This window comes from Spodoptera frugiperda, chromosome 5 (genome assembly GCF_023101765.2).
Source record: "Spodoptera frugiperda isolate SF20-4 chromosome 5, AGI-APGP_CSIRO_Sfru_2.0, whole genome shotgun sequence".
NCBI classification, from domain to species: domain Eukaryota; kingdom Metazoa; phylum Arthropoda; class Insecta; order Lepidoptera; family Noctuidae; genus Spodoptera; species Spodoptera frugiperda.
This window is the reverse complement of record NC_064216.1, coordinates 3,260,163-3,277,361: the sequence shown is the minus strand read 5'-3', so window position 1 is coordinate 3,277,361 and position 17,199 is coordinate 3,260,163. Positions and strand designations below refer to the sequence as shown.

The 17,199-nt window shown below is 34.5% G+C and overlaps 3 protein-coding genes across 7 annotated transcripts in view; 2 read left to right on the top strand and 1 right to left on the bottom strand.

The window, feature by feature from the left end:
- Positions 1–3,448, top strand: part of LOC118272281 (6-phosphofructo-2-kinase/fructose-2,6-bisphosphatase) — a 31,884-nt gene extending 28,436 nt beyond the window's left edge. For both annotated transcript variants that reach the window (XM_050693745.1, XM_050693746.1), the window contains exon 9: positions 1,962–3,448. In XM_050693745.1, the coding sequence (XP_050549702.1) occupies positions 1,962–2,069 (108 nt within the window). In that variant the 3' untranslated portion in view covers positions 2,070–3,448. The remainder of the gene's footprint in view (positions 1–1,961) is intronic.
- Positions 1–17,199, bottom strand: part of LOC118271716 (glyceraldehyde-3-phosphate dehydrogenase) — a 256,387-nt gene that overhangs the window by 53,137 nt on the left and 186,051 nt on the right. The window lies entirely within an intron of this gene.
- LOC118271710 (NAD kinase) overlaps positions 6,929–17,199 on the top strand; it is a 44,797-nt gene continuing 34,526 nt past the window's right edge. The window contains exons 1-2 of one of the 3 annotated variants that reach the window (XM_035587871.2): positions 6,929–7,107; positions 14,474–14,605. In XM_035587871.2, the coding sequence (XP_035443764.1) occupies positions 14,475–14,605 (131 nt within the window). In that variant the 5' untranslated portion in view covers positions 6,929–7,107; position 14,474. Of the gene's footprint in view, positions 7,108–14,473; positions 14,606–14,954; positions 15,248–17,199 lie in introns of those variants that run through there. The other 2 variants (XM_035587873.2, XM_035587875.2) reach the window with 2 other exon arrangements.

The window sequence follows — 17,199 nt, the reverse complement described above, 5'->3', positions numbered from 1 at the left end:
TTTTGTGTATCGCGTTGCCAAATAGTATCATTGCTACATGTGTTTATCTGAAATTCTGACTATCAAATTAAAATAATCTACGATTCTATGATGTTCTTTTTTTTCTATTTCAACATTATTGCGTATTAATAAAATCTAGTTTGATTTTATCCTTGTTAATTCATGTAGGTACATAGGTAAGTGATAATGTCATGCGAATTTTTTTTTTAGCAACTTGTATTATAAATGCGGCACAAAAATTGCATACATTTTTGGGCAGACCGGCTGAAGTGGCTACACTTCAGTCGGTAAAATATCAAATCAAAGTACCTCGGTATAATCAGTTCGTATGGAAATATGTTTGCTTTAGTTACATGAGTGATAGCTGTAAAGAGCAAAGATAAATATTATATTGATATGCAATGTCACGTACTGGTAACTGATACAGTGTGTAAATTATAACGAAAAGAACTTTCAATATTTATTGAATTTCTACAGGTAATTAGTAGTACTAAATATTATAAATGAATGGCTGCTTAATAAATAATAATCTTTGAAGCGTTTTTCGCCTGAATAGAGGGCGCCACTGTGTTTTAAAAAGTGCATTTTAAAAAACAATTGAATGGAGAAAACGTTTAAATGCAATTAAGCAAAATTATCGATTAAACCCACTTAGGAAAATGCATAAAAAACATCAAGTTATAGATTTCAACAAAATAAGAATTAAAAGCTTGGGTACGAATTTATCACACCTAAATAAACAGAGATTTTATAATAAACAGTCAACAATTTTTTCATGCACGTTTCGCAACCATTTCCCAAGTATATAATTCCCCTCACCACGATTTAGATTTACATGTATCTCTGTACGTACCTAATGTAATGTAAAAACACACAAAAATAGTTATTGGCACGATACGATGCCACGTTTATGCTAGATTCGTGTGCATTCGTATGAATCTCTAGACAAATTTTAAACAAAGCTAGATTATATACTTTATAGAAAAAAATAAATGGTCGATGAGTCGATGACCTCTAGATGTTCTCTCAAAAGAATTTCTTTACCGTAACTCTGGAGAAATTATAATTCAATCACAGTGGATTTCAACAATTAAAAAGCAACGTCACGCCTTTTATCCCCGTAGGGGTAGGCAGAGGTACTCATTACGACACGTAATGCCGCTATACAATGTACACCCACTTTTCACCATTTGTGTTATAAGTCCCATGTAATAGGGGTGAGCCAATTGCCATATACTGGACACAATTCCAGACTCCGTGCTACTACTGAGAAATTTTCGAAAAACCGAAAATTGGTAATACCTTGCTGATAATACTTTGCCTGACCCGGGAATCGAACCCGAGACCCCTTGTCTGGCAGTCGCACTTACGACCACTCGACCAACGAGGCAGTCAACAATTGACTTGGCAACTAATATTTTTTTTTAAATATTTCATCACAAGATTTGTGCTATATAGATTTCTCTGATAGGCACCTGTTAATTGTCCAGCTTAACAACATTAATTACTTACGATACTATCAATATACAGTGATAAAAAATATTATCATTATTTTCTTTAGTTTTGACACGCGCATTTAGAAAGTCCGTATGTAAAAAAATTTAATCCTTCTAGGTAACAATTACAATCATGTTAAAATTGAATATAATTACATCATGCTGATATGGCTACGTGTAAAGTGCCAAAGATTTGTCATTCGTCACAATGATCCGAAGTTTTGTTGATATTAAGTTTATCAATTTTTCAGAACTTTTTAATCAGTCACTTGTTCAAAGCGTGATGACCGAGCCAACTGTGTTGTGTTTATAAACACAGTTTTACTTAATTATATATTATATATTTATTATTATGTTTGTCCTTTCCTTTCACGGGACCACATGGTCCCGGACCTTTGGAAGGTTTATTAATATTATAATTTATATATTACCACTTTTATTTATTATATTATTTTATTGTTACAGAACTGCTCAATAAACAGGACATCGGCCGATGCCTTGGTGACGGTCCCGTCGCACTACGACACTCTCCCGTCGAACCTTTGGCAGAACCCCACTGAGGCGCAACTTTAGGCGCCACGCCAGGGCTAGCGATTATCGCCGCCCTTTCTTACCGTAGCAGCATTACATGGGCCCTAAAGCCCCCGGACCAAAGGTCTGACAGTCCACGGCCTTGAAAAACCCTGGACTAGGAGAGCACGCCACGCCAAGATGTTTCGGGAGTCATCTAGCGATCTCTAAAATGAAAGACTGGTGTGAGTGTCCCTTCACCGATGTTTGAATTTATACGTATGCACGCCGTACAATAGCCAATTATAATTTTTAAGTGTAGACTAATTCAATTCTATTCTATTTTATTTTATTTGTAAACCAGTGTTGCGAGACACGTCAATCGATCTGCTAAGCTCAATTGAATTCGTACAAAATAAAATTATTTTAAACAAAAAAGTGATGAAGCACGCTGTGTGAATCTTCCAACGTTATAATATAAGACTGAAAGTGTGGAATCCTTGAAAATCATTTCATCATAAGTTACATAATAGATCATTATGTTTTTCTATTCTAAAAGTAGGTACGACATAGGTCCCTGTTATGTTTAATGTTGCCCCTTTGTTCATAAGCTTAACACGCAAGACAGAAGTTTTGTAGATGCCCACATATCTCTCTCACTCATATTCTACGGACTAGAATGAGACACAGTTAGTTGCGCGTTGTAGTTTATGAATAAAGGTATTAGTACTAAACTTAAGTAGGACATAAAGTATCCAAGTTCTTTAGAATTTATTTAGACGACTAGTTTCATTATCATAACAGACATTCAGTTCTGAACTATATTCCTTATTCTAGTGCTAATTACTATTAAGAATGACCTACGTCTAAATAATTAAGTTGTTTAAATATAATTTCACTTATATCATTGTGTGATTTTTCACTGAATGTAATCAACTGGTACATAAGCCGGGATTTTAGCGCAATCTTACATTTTATGAAGGCTTTACGCTATCATGCTTACTTAATGTCCGAATACTCAAACGCTACTCAATTTTAAGACGCTCTCAAAACTAGTTCTGTCCCTATCAATTCTTTATAAAATGACAGAGATAGCACGATATTTAAGTACAACTTAAAATTGAGTAGCATTTCAGTATTCGGGCGTAGGTGTCACGTAAAAGGTGAAAGTAATTAAGTACCTAGTACCTACTTTAATATTATATTTAGAAGAAAAAGTACTTAGAGGGATAGGTAATGTTGTAACTACTAGTAATTGTAAGCCCACGGGCGTATCAGTAGGATAACATTAGTGTTACGGTGTGTCAATTATTGGACTGACCAGTACAGAATGTAACAGTCTGTTTGTTAACGTATGTCATGGGATATATAGGAGTTTCAATTGCCTTCTTTGCATGTCTTATTTTTTTATAATAAAATAAATATACACTTAATGAAATATATGATGTTGTTTTATTTTACTACACATTCTTGTATGATGGTATTCAGGGGCATACACCTAGGGCATTTGTCCATCCACCAACTTCACCAATGACCTATGACAAGATAGACATCTAGATTTTATATAACTTTTCATGAACTGTTATCGACAGTTCTAGTATTTGATACCTGAAATATGACTACTAAAAAAGCTAAAAAAACTAATCCTAGATAACAAAGTTTTAGTTAATATGTAAAGTAAAGTGAGCTAAATCCTTTGAGAATAATAATGCCTAATCTTGTTCTCTTTTGTCTTGGCTGTGTCCACAGCCGTGCCTCCACATTAGTTAATAGGTTACCGTTGAAATCCAAACTACGGTAATCGAATAGATATTATTATCTTTATATATTTATTATGCAAGCTGCTAAGTTCTAAGCAAGGGGTCTCGGATTCAATTCCAGCTCCAGAGGCGAATTATTAATTGTAGCTATTTGGTTCCCAAAATTCTCAATCATATCACGTGATGTGGTTGAAACAGGAACCCATATGTAACATAAACAAAAAATGCTTGCAACTACTCTGTCTACCCATTCAAGCAATAAGTCATAATTAAAAGCTCAGCAACATAAAGTAGAGCATTTATTCGCAAAAGTAAATGTCGAAAGTTTTGATGATGAAATATGTGAACCAGTCTATGCTGCGGCTGTGGCTGGGTCATTACTGCCTGCTTGAAGGTCGGAGTCGTGTATGTAGATCAATATCTATTGTGCAATCTAATGCTAGCTACAATTACTGCTTAACCTGTATGACATTGGTAAGCTTAATTATAAACATCAGTCAGATTCGTCGCGGTTGTTAAATGTGAAGATTTTGGCGGATCAAAAGGTTATATAGCTCTCGTTTCATCACATAATTTAGTATCGTTATAAGGAGAGAAAGGTTCTGTAAACAAAAATTTGGTTTGATGGGTTTTTTTATGTTAAACGTCGGTAAACGAGTAGACGGATAACTTGGTGGTAAGCGATGGCCGTCGCCCATGGACACCCGAAACACCAAAGAAAGGGTTAGGAAGGTAAGGCTAAGGGTTGTGGGGGAATCAGGGTTTAGAAAGATTGGGAAGGTGTGTAATTGGGCCTTCAGTAACCTCACACTCAAACTCTTCAATCCTAAGTTTTTATAAAAAAAGAAATAGTTACTTAAGTTTAACAAAAGACCAACAAAATTATCTACAGCCAGATCACTTGAATATCTTAGTTGGCTACGCTCTCGCGATGTCTCTAACTGGTGTTGCACGAATGCCTACACCATAGCCGCTACGGTATCAACCTCCAAGTTCTAACTTTCCAAGAGTTTATTGTACAACAATTAATATACAATTAACATATTTTATTATTATTTACAACTTAAAAATACCAAAAAAATAGGAATAAACACTAACTTAAAACTAAAATAAAGGCGTTAGGCGTGGTTAGGCGTCGAAGTACTCGTCCGCATCGCTGTCACTGGGGAACGTTCCCAGAAGACTGGCCGCATTGCCACGTTGTATGGCAATGCTTATTTTCTGACCGAAGAAATAGCCAGCGGTCACGCGTAGAGTCGAATAGCTTATGTGCAATCTCTTTATATAGAGAATGTGCACCAAGACCCCATGGCCCAAGAGTTTCGACCCCAAACGGCTCAAAACAATAATTGCCAACTAAGTTAGAATATTTGCGCCGCTTGAGGTCCTCTGCCGCGGAAACAGCCTCACCAGCGCATGCAGCAGTACTTAGAAGATGAGATGGCGCAAGGGTGTCTACACACGTAGCGTCCCACACGTTCTAACTTATTTTTATTGTTACATCAGTTCATTCATATTCAAGACAGACATGGAAATATTTTAAAGGATTAAACAAAACCACTTTACTTTAAGTTGTGGAATATAGTAAAACAATCTGGTTAAAACTAAAACCTAATAAAATTATGTACATAATTTCATACAAATACGTAGGTAAAACACTTAAGATACGCAAAACCGGTGGAAAATCTTGAAGGCCGATTATAAAACGTAGAACCTTGAACTTCGCTAAAATTAAATGTTTAATAGGTAAACACGTACCTATAAAATAGTAAGTAACTAAGTACCTGTATCATGTAATACTTAAGTCTTTGAAATCCGTTTACAAGTCAATTTGTTTTGGTGTTAAACGTGTCATTTCACGGTTTGACGCCAAAACATTATGATATCAGCATCCATTAATACGACAGGTAGGAATATTGTAGTGTCGTAATACGTTGTACCTAAGGGAAATTATATTTATTTCTGTAAACAAGCTACGAAAATAGCACTTTTAAAAGTCAATATTTTAAAATTAAGCTACATTCGAGAGGCTATATACATAAGTATGAACTACTAATAAACAACAATATATATCATTAGACCTTAAGTTGCGTGCCCGACAGGGTCCTTAATTGTTACCAACATATTATATACTCCTTAAGTTGCGAGGGTCCTTAATAATTAAGCAATAAAAAAATTAAGTTAAAGTTGAATTACATTTCCTATCTAACTTCTGCAATAAGAAATACCGAAGCAAACTCAAAGGTTTTGACGAAAAAGTAAAATAGAGTGGAATAATTTAATTATTTCGGCGAAAAGCCGTATTGGGTTTATTTTATTAAGATTGTAGTAGTTATAGTGCAGTACGATTTGTTACCAGGAAAATATATGCCAGGATAACAATAAATACAGTCCGTTGATGACAACCACAGTAAAAGGAAAGTAGTTTAGATAAAACTTTCCTTATCATTTTGGAATTCTCTTTAAAACCCTGAAGTATGTTCAAGAAGTACCAATAGCTGTCAACAAAGAGGTGAAAATGGAACGATAAAATTAGTGCTCACCTACTTATTTTATTAGCATCGACCAATAAAGAAATTTGGTTTACCAGCGGACTTGTTCCGGCTTTTTTAAAACAACAAGCCCGCCACAACCTCCCAATACCGCTGAAGCACCTGTAAGCCGGGATCTACAGTAGATACAACCATGAAAACTCTAGAACACTGAAGTCCGGCAACCCAGCCACATGAATGACTGTCTTAGATCCCACAACGAAATAAATCAGAAGATATTATTAGAGAAGAATAAAAAGAAAACGATAGTTTCCACTTCAACCGATGATAGTGATCAATATTTAAGAAAAGGAATGTAAACCTTAACACGTAAAATATAGGACTCAAAATGTCAATTAATCAGCACAACCTAACGAGAGAATTCACTATTAATCCACCAGTTCAAAAAACCATTAATAACAGCAATATTTAATACTCACAAACGAATTACCAATACGAGTATGATTGATGAATCCGTAGTCCATTCATTCAACACGATAATGTATCTCCCATTGATCAATGCAGTGTACTGGGAAATATAAGTGAGAGGCTTTACGGCATGACCGTGACTTACTTCATTGACAGATGGTGTTCAATCGCTGTCTACTGTGTCTCCGACACGACGACCCCACAGCGAAAATATACGCGATCGCGCATTGTCATACAAATGTTTTAAACGCGCACACGCACGCGTAACGCTGTTCTTTATATAAAAATTTTCAAAAACTTTTTTATCCTCGTTCGAAATTCAAATGAAGTGCTGTTCGTGTTTTTATTTTTAAAACCAGTGATTTTTTTGTAATAAAAAAAGTAAGTAAGTGGTGTTGTTTATGTAAATAAATATATTCGGTTTATAAGGTAGGTAGATATTATTGATTCGCTTAGATTGTGGGTGATAAGGCCGGCTAGTGAAAGGGGATTCTGATAATAGACAGAATAATGAACAGGTACAGAGGTATCAATTATGTCACTGCTGATAATATCCTTTGAGAGGTACTTTAAAAAATATATAATTCTCTGTATACATAATATAATGAACAGGAATATTTTTGTATCCGTCGATCTTTCGTTTGGTAGATAAATGGGTCCCGATTTAGATTTGTAAGCAATTCTTGAGTATTGAAGACAAACAAGCGATATTTGCATTCCATTAGACTTTGTAGCTAATAAATAAGAATGAGTATTCTCTGAATTCTGGATCATACATGAGTATCTAAACTTCTTGATCATAGGTACTTCTCAATAAATAGCTCGATGGTAAACAGTAGCTAAACATTTATAAACGTTTCAGTATAGTTATTTCAAGTGTATAGGTGTTTCACTGATTCAAAGTTTTCTAGAAATATCTAAATTAAGAATTCTTTAATTCAAAAATTGGATTCACTGTCCAGATAATAATAACGTTTAGTTTTAAATTTGATAACTAACTTCCTTAATTTATTATTCAATGTTACGGTCGTTTGTGTTGAAAAATAGAAGAATTATATGAAAATCCTGTATAATAATAACTGGTTATGTTTAGTTATTATAGGATTAAAATAACATAACAATAACGTAACTAAAGAACTGGTTTTTGAAGCAATTGTTTTGAATAATGTTTCTATGCTTAGAGTGGATTTTCCGCTTATTTTTATTTTGTTACATTTGATTCGACAGACGAGATTATTTTCCTAAGTTCTACATTATTGTTTGATTTAACTTCTAGTAAATATATATATTATAATTAAAAATAATTTGTAGAAGTTCAAAGTAACTTATTGCTGGTATTTTTGAATTGTTAATTGTGCTTAGCAATAGTAACGAGCAATTAATCTATACTGGTTAATATATAAAGCCATTTTTTAGAGGGAGGATTAATCATCCAATGCTTTCTTCTGGATGATTTAGCCCACTTAAAAAAAGGCGTAACTATAGACATTTACACTTCCTTCAATAATCCATTGCCATTGTCATCTAGTCTAGCCGTAGATAATATTTATTGCCGATTCTAGATAAGTTTTTGGATGCCAAATCAGGGGGCCTACTCTAATTCAACGAACAAACGAACAAACGAAAAATCTGAAACGTACTATGGGTGTGCTTATCTAAGGAACCGTACCTGCCCTATAGGTATTTAGGTTTTATTACATTAACTTACCTTCACATAACGAAGGCGTGAGTTTATGTACTTCGAACTCAAACAAAGGAGTATTTAAATAACTCATCGGCCTCCTCAAAATTATAAACTGATGTATTTCGTAGCTACTTATCTTTATACTAGCTACTTCGACGCGGTTTCACCCGCTCTGCTCGGTTCCTATTAATCGTAGCGTGATGTTTTATAGCCTATAGCCTTCCTCGATAAATGCGCTATCCAACACAAAAATTTCAAATCAACCAGTACTTCCGGAGATTAGCGCGTTCAAAAAAACAAACTCTTCAGCTTTATAATATTAGTATAGATTAAGCTAGGTAGGTATATAATATGACTAATACATAAATACCTGAATACTTAATATTAGGTAGGTAAGCAAATACCTAAGATAGTCACAACAAAGGAAGAGGTAGGTGTAATTACTTTGACACTTAGCTAATGAATCATCTTGTATTATAGATGACATATACGTATAGGTATGGATTCTGATAATATCCAAAGTATTCAGTACCCTTAGTACGAGTTTGCTTTACGTATAAAATAATCGAAACGAGAGCGCGTTCCGCACTCTGTGATTGGTTGGTTTATTCGAGCTGGCCAATCAGAATCAGAGTGCCGAACAACAACACAATCTGATTTGGCATCCAAAAAAGTATTTAGAATCTATAATAAATATTATCTACTGCTAGACTTTAATGCTTACAAACATTAGGCTCCCCCAAAAAGGTTGGCAACGCACTTGTAACTATTATGGCAATGACACTGACTGCTTACCATAAGCACCTAGATCAAATAAACTATCACACAAATAGACAAACAAAACAATCAAAAACAATTTATTACACACATACATACATAATATTTACTCACATACATACGTATGTATTGATCGATTAAGACGTCAAATTATATTGACCTCACAATCACTCAACATCTCGTTTTATGAGAAAGCAATCAACTGGTTTCTTGTTGTAATCCCTATAGGTACTACATTGTATGGAGTTTGATAATCCAGTTGGTACATGAATAAATACGTATCGACATAACTTGCGACTGCTACTTACCTATTACAGTTACAGGAAGAAAATGGCACAAATGTGTTTCTGTATTTCACACAACTTCATACCGTAATTAAAACAGATGTTGATTCTTATTGGCATACTCTTTTTTTCCTTCCTTCCTTTTGATTATGGGGAATGTAATCTAATTACTTATCCCGCCTTGGGCGAGACGAGAGAGGCTGTCAGACTTTTACTGACTAAAACCCATCCCGTTCCTACTCCTGGTTTTCGAGCCGGAGCGGAGCCCGGGTAAACCCGCTAGGTAGTCCGTAGCTCCGGTGGCATATACCTACCCTAGTTCATAAATCACTTTTATCTGATAAAATCGTTGCCTGAATTAAAAATGTTAATTTTTTATTTAATTTTCATAACATTGATTATTAAGATCAAGTTCGATAATATTAGCTATATAATCGACGATTAAGAACAATCCGATACTTATACCAGCCATTAAACGCTATAAAACACCATGTATGTTTATCCACACCTCTATTACAATTACCTCTAATCGATAACGACCAAACCGATTATCGAATATTATAATATCGATTATCTATAACATTTCGATAATTACAAGAACAGCTATGATATAGCCAGCTCACTCGATTGCTGGCTCGTAATTCGTAATTACAATGACATGAGCACGACAGGCTCGCCTTGGCCAAAGAACAGGATCCCAATATCGCGAGCGGTCTTATTTACGAGTCTGCTTTAGATTTTGTTGCTAAAATAATGTGTTGAAGGTTGGAATATCGAACAAACTAATGTTTTTACGTCTTCACTTATGACTATAGCTTCTACCAGCAGTTTCACCCGCGATCCTGTGGATTAATTATAAAATTGTCAGAATAAACATAAAGAGCTAATAATTTGAGGGGGGCCGTATCGTGTGGCAACAGTGCCAACTTGAAAGTATAGCTTATCAAATAAAAAAAAAATAACGCAAATCGGACCATAAATGTTAACTATTGTAACATCGTTCAAGTACTTACTCTACTTGAGAGAGAGAAGGGAGGAGAACCTCCTCCTTTTTGGGAAGTCGGTTAAAAGTATCCTCCGTGTTATTCCAGACCATAATCTACCCCTAAAAATCACCCCGTTCCTACTCCTGCCCGAAGCTGGAGCCCTGGTATAACGCATTAGGTTGTCCGCAGCTCCGGATGTTCCTAGGTATTTACCAAAGAATCTTTAATTGTATAATAACATTATGCCAACTGTTGAACTGAAATGTTCCCATTATTCTAATCTAGATAATAATCCGTCTTACGACAATCTATTTTCGTACTATTTTACGAGTTTGCTCAATGGCATTATTCAAGAGTATGACGTGAGGCAAACAGAGAAATATGACGTCAGAGGTATCGTGGTAGAAATCTGGGGGCACGGTAGTGCCCCCGCCAAGACGAGCCAAGCGAAGCGCAAGCGCAAGGGCACTACCTACCTTTTCTCAAAGCGCTTCGTCGTATTTTTGAACCTTCATAACTTGAGTTTGGGTTATACCAGATAAACAAAATTTTCAGGATATAATGTCAGTGGTAGACTTAATAAACAACTAAAGTTTCAATTGCATAGCTCTTATACTTTAGATTTTATTGATATCTAAAATACCCCGATTTCGTCACTCACTCACTCACTCACTGATGATCAACAAAATTCTTAAGGTACTTCCTGAAGTCCTAGAAAACTGAAATTTGGTATGTAAGCTAGTATTAGTACCCAAACAACAAAAAAATCCTAAAACTTGGAACTTTTACCCCCAACCCCTTAAACTAGGGGTGAAAGTTTGTTCGAGACTTCCGCAACTTTTGACGCTAGAGGTCTGAATGCGGCCGCGGAGGGGTAAAAATCTGAAATAGGGAAACTTAATTCCCTATTTCCTGCTTGAGATCTGAAAATTATACACAAGTACATAGAACACAAACTTTTCATCAAATCAAAACATTATCCTACCCATAAGTACTTAGATATGAATAATATTACTACACTTCACTTCGGTACGTGTTTATTAATCAACCTATACTTTTGAACATAAGCATCGTAAGTATAGTATGCGCCAACGCCCGCCGCCTGCCCCCTCGTCCCCGCGCAGTAGCTAAAAATAATCGGCCCGTCAGCGAGCGCGGCACCCGAACGCGGGCAGACGCGCGAGGGCAGACGTCGTTGACGGTTGTCTCGTTGAATGAAAAATTTTCGGAATATTTCGGTGATTTAAAAGTTTGCTATCGCGGAGAAAAAAACCATTTGCCTAATATTTAATTGTTAGTAGTTTAGTAGGTAAAGGTTTAGATACTAGTGTTTTAATTTTCATTGATAAAAAGTATTAGGATTACGTTTGCAATTTTCTTATAAATTTAGTAGTTTAGTAGGTGAAGGTTTAGTTAGGTACTAGTGTTTTAATTTTCATTGATAAAAAGTATTAGCATTACGTTTGCAATTTTCTCACAAATTTAATTAAGAAATTCAAAGATTGAATAAGTAGGTATTTGCAATTAAGTAGTATAGGTTAGTAGGTATAATATATTTATAGTTGTTTATGTAGGTACGACTTAGTGAGAATAATTTGATACGTAGGTCATTGTTTAATTTTCATTGTTAATAGGTTTAACTTAAGTAGTTTAGGATTACGTACGGTTTGAATATTGTATAGTAGGTAGAAAATTACGATATTGATAGTTGTTAATCTAGTGTTAAAAATAATTTTGTGTAGGTATTTTAGAACTAGGTTTAATAGGCTTATCTACAGGTACCTATACCGCTCATTTCATTGACACTTGTCCAGTAGGTAGGTAAACCTACAAAAAGAAATGAAATCCCACAAAAACATTTCATGTTAAATGTTGCCAAGACGAGACCATATAGCTCGCACTGTCAAAAAGTAATCAGATCCCGTGTAGAGCCAAGTTTCTAACCCTACATGCCCAGACCTAAATCGATAAGCCCTAATTTCACACTCAAGTTACGGGGAAATTCTACAGCCATAGCTCGTACTGCGTAGTTCGTAGCGCGTAGCAGAGTTTTTACGCTATAATCTCGTAGGCGTGTAAACCTTGGACGTAACTGGCGAGTTGGCCGCATGGAAAGAGTTTAGAAGATTGAATAGATTTTTAAGCTCAAGCCCATATGACGAATAGTAAAATGTCCGTGCGGCCGACTCGCCAGTTACGTCCAAGGTTTGCACGCCTACGAGATTATAGCGTAAAAACTCTGCTACGCAGTACGAGCTATGGCTGTAGAATTACCCCGTAACTTGAGTGTGAAATTAGGGCTTATCGATTTAGGTCTGGGCATGTAGGGTTAGAAACTTGGCTCTACACGGGATCTGATTACTTTTTGACAGTGCGAGCTATACGGTCTCGTCTTGGCAACATTTAACATGAAATGTTTTTGTGGGATCAGTTAGTCTGTGGATAACGTCAACAAAGGCTGGTTAGAATGCGCGCCATGGATATTCGAATTCGTATTTCGAACAGTGGGCATTGACCCTTCGGGAAAAGATGGAACGCTCCATATTCGTGTAGTCTAAAGTGGAAGAAAAAGCCTTAAATATTGGTTAAATAAAGCTTAGTTTTGCAAATCACTCTCATGAAGACTGCGAGGGTGAAAATGAGTAGTGTCCGTGTGTTTTCCATAGATAAATAGCCATTGTGAAGTGTGAGTGTGTGTGTGTGTGACTCATTATATCCATTGAAAAAAAATTATAATAGTTGAACATATCTGTCGATACTTGTATAAAAAGGAATAAAAACATTGCATTTATGATCATAAGTTATAACATAGGTATACCACATCTCATAGAATAACTGGAGTATAATGAATAGCTTTTAGAAAACCAAACATTAACAAGTAGGTAAGGTCTCATAATTATCTTGTACTTATTGTGAGTTTTGAGTGGGAATCGAACCCGCGACATATCGTCCAGTAGCCGGTCATCCAGTCATTGAGTAAACCATGCAGTTGGAAAAAAAGTATCTAAACAGTAAGAATAATAATTCATCGCCAAAAAAAAATAAACAAGCAAATGCAAACTAATGCTAGATTTATGATGAGACGTCATAAATTATTTAAAAAATACTTTACATGATTGCGTATAGTACGATCATACGAGTAAGATGATGTGATTATGTCAATTGTTCAAATAAACACATTAACTTAACTTAAACAAGTGGTTTTAAGTACTTCCTTGACCCTTAGACTTCTATAGTCATCTACGGACTACCTATCTTTATATATATAATTCTTCTGTGCGTGTGTATGTCACTGAACTTCTCTTAAACGACTGGACCGATTATGATGAATTTTTTTGTGTGTGTTCAAGGGGATCTGAGAATGGTTTAGATTCACAATTTTGTCCGCTGGACAATAATTAATTTTTAATTTATTAGTAGTTGTTGATTTTGGAATGTTTTACATTGGATCAGACAGACGGCGCTACCATCGCAGTGTCAAATATTAATGACGTTAGATATTGTCATAACATTCAAATAATAATTTTCATCAAAATGGTCCAGAATGTTTTAGCTTATTAAATAAAAAAGTTTAAAATTTTCAAATTAAAGACGTGTAGACAGAACAACGTCTGTCGGGTCCGCTAGTATACATATATAGGTAATAAGTAGTAGATAATGATACATTAAAGAACTCAGTAAAAGACAGGGCGTCCACTAGTAAACATAGGTTTCCGTATTCCCTATTCCAGATTTGCCGGTATTATCATAATATTATTTACCTCTACACAGGGAAATATGTTGTTTAAATGTATTTTATAGCGTATAAAGTAAGAACAGAAATTAGAACACAGTGCAGGTGAATGGATCGAAGTATTTACGAGAATTTACTAAATAAACAAACGATCTGTTAACCCGTAGTAAACATGTTTTAGATTGTTTAGGTATTTATTTTTAGAAGAAGCAATAACAGAGCTTTTACCTTAGTATAGATATTAGATACGTTTTACTTATTTATTCGTATTTTTTAATTCCAGAATGAACGAGCAGGACCTAATGGTGGCGCGAGCCTTAGCGGCCGAGTCCAAGGAGAGCTCGCCAGGCGGATCTCCTGGGCCACTGCGTAAAACTGTGCTTACCAACCTGGCCGACAGACTTAATACATTCAGGTACTCATTGAAATGTAATTCAATTACCTACTTATCAAACATCTGCGAGTAATACTAACTGTTCTGTTAGCATTAAATGATTACCTATGTATATCTAATTTTATTTAATGAATAAGCAAAATCATTCATATACTGGCTATGTTTAATTTCTTATCATTTTAAAAGTAATCACTTATGAGCTCTTAATGCATAAATAAATATTAGGTAAACAAATAGACAAATACTAGAATTAGAAAGATCAATACTCAAAAGACTAGTTCCCAAATCAGTTTGGATAGATTTGACAGTGACAAATCAAATTCGCTGTCAAAATAGTAGTTAATGACAGATGACAGCTAAATGTCAACAAACGTCAACGTAGCGTAATTTTTATCGGGCGTAATATAACCTAAAAATTGCCAATAAATTCAAATAAATAAAGTGAATTGACTAATGTTTGTAAACAATGAGTCATTATAAACAATATGGTGCCTTTAATATTGAAGTTGACTTTAAGAAATGAGGGATCTTGAGACAGTTTTGTGGAGAATTGAGTAAACATTTTGTTTTGAAGATGGAAAGTAAAATTTTAATTAAATCTAAGCCTCGTCCTACCACTAGCGTTGCTGAAACTGCTGAAGAAGAAGACAGGTGTGTACTTTTGTACGTAAGAATGTTTTTTTTTTGTTGTCACAAGTACAGGACGTGCTTATGTAGATGTGTTGATAGATTTATGAATCGTATCGTTCGTTGATCCCACTTCGTATATTCATAGCTAAGTATGTATAACAGAAGCTAGATACAATTATACGTCCGTTATTTTCAATATACATGAGTTAACATAAACATTCTACTGATATTATATAAATACGATAATTAGTATGTTTGTTACTCCTTCACATCAAACGGCTCAAGGGATTGAGATGAAATTTGGAACAGTGGTAGATTGTAGTTAACACATAGACCACTTTTTATGGCCACACTGGAACACTGGCAAAGCCACCGCTGGAAACTAGTTTGTTCATAATATGAATACCTATTTTAGCTTACCTTATTTTATAAAATTTTCATAACAATATATTTAGTTATTTGTCATTTAAAAATTAATAAGTTACAATGCAATATTATCATTGTATTGTGTATAAAAAATATCAAAATATTTGTCAATAAGGCTAAGCCTAAGTCCGATTAAAAACCTTTAATATAGCTTGATTGCTTTGGAGTCCCTCTTATTATTATTTTTTACTTCATAATAAATAAGTAGCTTACAATATGCAGTATACATATATTTGTTAATATTTTTATTTGGTATTAGCAAATCTGGCGAACTCCGTTTCCGCCACCATGTCTTTTTCCTGAATTTTCTTTGCTACAAACCTCACGGAGCCCGAGACCTTTCCAACAAATTCAAAACCATGGAAATCGGTTCATGCATTCTGGAGTTATAGCATCAGAAAAGAAAACCCGACTTATTTTTATATTATAGATTTACCAACTATCAAATACATTATAAAAAATTATTTGCCTCTAAAATTACATTTTTTTAAGATACATATATTATGTAACTACATCTTGACATTAAATAAGATAGCTGTAGGTATTTTATAAGAAGCAATGAACGAATTTCAATGACAAGTCTAATTAAAATATCAATTAGTTAATTTGTAGTAATCAATTCATAATTTCAATATTCAATGTGCCGTCTGAAGTTGCAAGGTGTACAAATGTTATTGGTAGTACCTATACCTTTGCAACTTATTTATTCTTTAAAGGAGTGGTTCCCCAAGTTATCTGGACTACAACCTATCTAAATCAAGTTCCCAATCTCAGGACCAACCTTCAGGGAATTAAACTGTTATCAATATGAAGAATAAAATAAAGAACAAATAGTTAGTGCATTTCTTTACAGACAAGGCCCACTAAAAGTATGCTTGTCATTCATCAATGGGTCACAACCCATAGTTTGGGAAGCCCTGCCCTAATGCAAAATGATAAAGAGTTACCAACAACTCTAACAAATTTATGAAAGAAAAGCCTTTCCTGTTTTGAAACCCCCTATATTGGGATTTCTAACCTCATATTTTATTTTATGACTTGAAGTGCATTAAAAAATACTTTATTCCAACTACTAGTGCTAACACTATCTATCGATGACGCCAGACATCGCGAATTTTTTAATATGCATTGTAATTTAAAACATTTTTTCTTTATTAAAATATTTATATCTGCCTGTTTTGAAGATTAAGTAGGCCTTAATAATATTTTTGTAGTTTATAGTACCTACCTAATTTATATTAAATAGAAATATGATCATAGTTAGGTGCGTAATATTTTTCGTAGCATTGACCCTTGTCTTGCAAATATAACAAGAACAGATGTGCGACTCTTAGGACCAGAAACTGAATCTATTTTACTAGTAAATTCGTCATAAACAGCTAACTGCCTACCAGTGCCTGCGTAACTTATCCCAAGGGCAAAAATATGTAGACCCCAGTCTCAATCAATAATTATTTAACGTATTTAAACAAAATAACGGATAATTTGACGACAATTATTTGTGAGAGTAAAAACACCAACGTCAAAAAAGTCAGTGCTACACTGGTTCAATAATCTGT